This window comes from Micropterus dolomieu, unplaced genomic scaffold (genome assembly GCF_021292245.1).
Source record: "Micropterus dolomieu isolate WLL.071019.BEF.003 ecotype Adirondacks unplaced genomic scaffold, ASM2129224v1 contig_2860, whole genome shotgun sequence".
In the NCBI taxonomy this organism is placed as follows: Eukaryota; Metazoa; Chordata; class Actinopteri; order Centrarchiformes; family Centrarchidae; genus Micropterus; species Micropterus dolomieu.
In genome coordinates this window covers 1-1798 of record NW_025731850.1, presented here as the reverse complement: position 1 = coordinate 1798, position 1798 = coordinate 1, and the positions used below count along the sequence as shown (strand labels likewise).

Below are 1798 nucleotides of genomic sequence, written 5' to 3'. Positions count from 1 at the left end.
GTTGATGGGGTGATAGTGGTGGGCGTTTCTGTCACTGGGGTTGTAGTGGAGGTTGTTGTTGTTGATGGGGTGATAGTGGTGGGCGTTTCTGTCACTGGTGTTGTGGTGGAGGTTGTGACTGTTGATGGGGTGATAGTTGTGGGAGTTTCTGTGACTGGGGTTGTTGTTGTTGATCGGGTGATAGTGGTGGGCGTTTCTGTGACTGGCGTTGTGGTGGAGGTCATTGCTGTTGATGGGGTGATAGTGGTGGGCGTTTCTGTGGCTGGCGTTGTAGTGGAGGTTGTTGTTGTTGATGGGGTGATAGTGGTGGGCGTTTCTGTCACTGGGGTTGTAGTTGTTGATTGACAATTATTGCAACATTTAACTCTTATTTTATAGTTATAACACTTCGGAATTGGATTTTGGTCTTTGTTATAACAGATAAGTCCAACTTCTGTGTCACATGTTATATTTTGTCCTAGTTCATTCCAAGGTATATCTGGCCACTGTATTGCTCTACATTCTATTTCCAGAGGTTTTGTGCACACACTCAAATCTGGAAATGTAATTTTTTCAATGGTTTCATAATCTCCACCATCTGGGTCATAGTGAGGGTATTGCTCGTCCACCCAGTTTGACCACTGACAGCAGTAAGGGCTGGAGGTTGTTAAAGGTGTGGTAGTGGTGGGCGTTTCTGTCACTGGGGTTGTAGTGGAGGTTGTTGTTGTTGATGGGGTGATAGTGGTGGGCGTTTCTGTCACTGGTGTTGTTGTTGTTGATGGGGTGATAGTGGTGGGCGTTTCTGTCACTGGGGTTGTAGTGGAGGTTGTTGTTGTTGATGGGGTGATAGTGGTGGGCGTTTCTGTGACTGGTGTTGTGGTGGAAGTTGTGACTGTTGATGGGGTGATAGTTGTGGGAGTTTCTGTGACTGGGGTTGTTGTTGTTGATGGGGTAATAGTGGTGGGCGTTTCTGTGACTGGCGTAGTGGAGGTTGTTGTTGTTGATGGGGTGATAGTGGTGGGCGTTTCTGTCACTGGGGTTGTAGTGGAGGTTGTTGTTGATGGGGTGATAGTGGTGGGCGTTTCTGTCACTGGTGTTGTGGTGGAGGTTGTGACTGTTGATGGGGTGATAGTTGTGGGAGTTTCTGTGACTGGGGTTGTTGTTGTTGATGGGGTGATAGTGGTGGGCGTTTTTGTGACTGGTGTTGTAGTGGAGGTCGTTGCTGTTGATGGGGTGATAGTGGTGGGCGTTTCTGTGGCTGGGGTTGTAGTGGAGGTTGTTGTTGATGGGGTGATAGTGGTGGGCGTTTCTGTCACTGGGGTTGTAGTTGTTGATTGACAATTATTGCAACATTTAACTCTTATTTTATAGTTATAACACTTCGGAATTGGATTTTGGTCTTTGTTATAACAGATAAGTCCAACTTCTGTGTCACATGTTATATTTTGTCCTAGTTCATTCCAAGGTATATCTGGCCACTGTATTGCTCTACATTCTATTTCCAGAGGTTTTGTGCACACACTCAAATCTGGAAATGTAATTTTTTCAATGGTTTCATAATCTCCACCATCTGGGTCATAGTGAGGGTATTGCTCGTCCACCCAGTTTGACCACTGACAGCAGTAAGGGCTGGAGGTTGTTAAAGGTGTGGTAGTGGTGGGCGTTTCTGTCACTGGGGTTGTAGTGGAGGTTGTTGTTGTTGATGGGGTGATAGTGGTGGGCGTTTCTGTCACTGGTGTTGTTGTTGTTGATGGGGTGATAGTGGTGGGCGTTTCTGTCACTGGGGTTGTAGTGGAGGTTGTTGTTGTTGATGGGGTGA

General features: G+C 46.7%; 1 protein-coding gene across 1 annotated transcript; it reads right to left on the bottom strand.

The window, feature by feature from the left end:
• Positions 1-35: 35 nt before the first annotated feature.
• Positions 36-1294, bottom strand: LOC123964492 (histidine-rich glycoprotein-like; the record flags this gene model as incomplete). The annotated part of the gene is made up of 3 exons (XM_046041439.1): positions 36-322; positions 619-679; positions 789-1294. Coding segments are annotated over 3 exons (854 nt in total), but the record flags the coding sequence as incomplete, so codon positions are not given.
• Between the last annotated feature and the right edge of the window lie 504 nt (positions 1295-1798).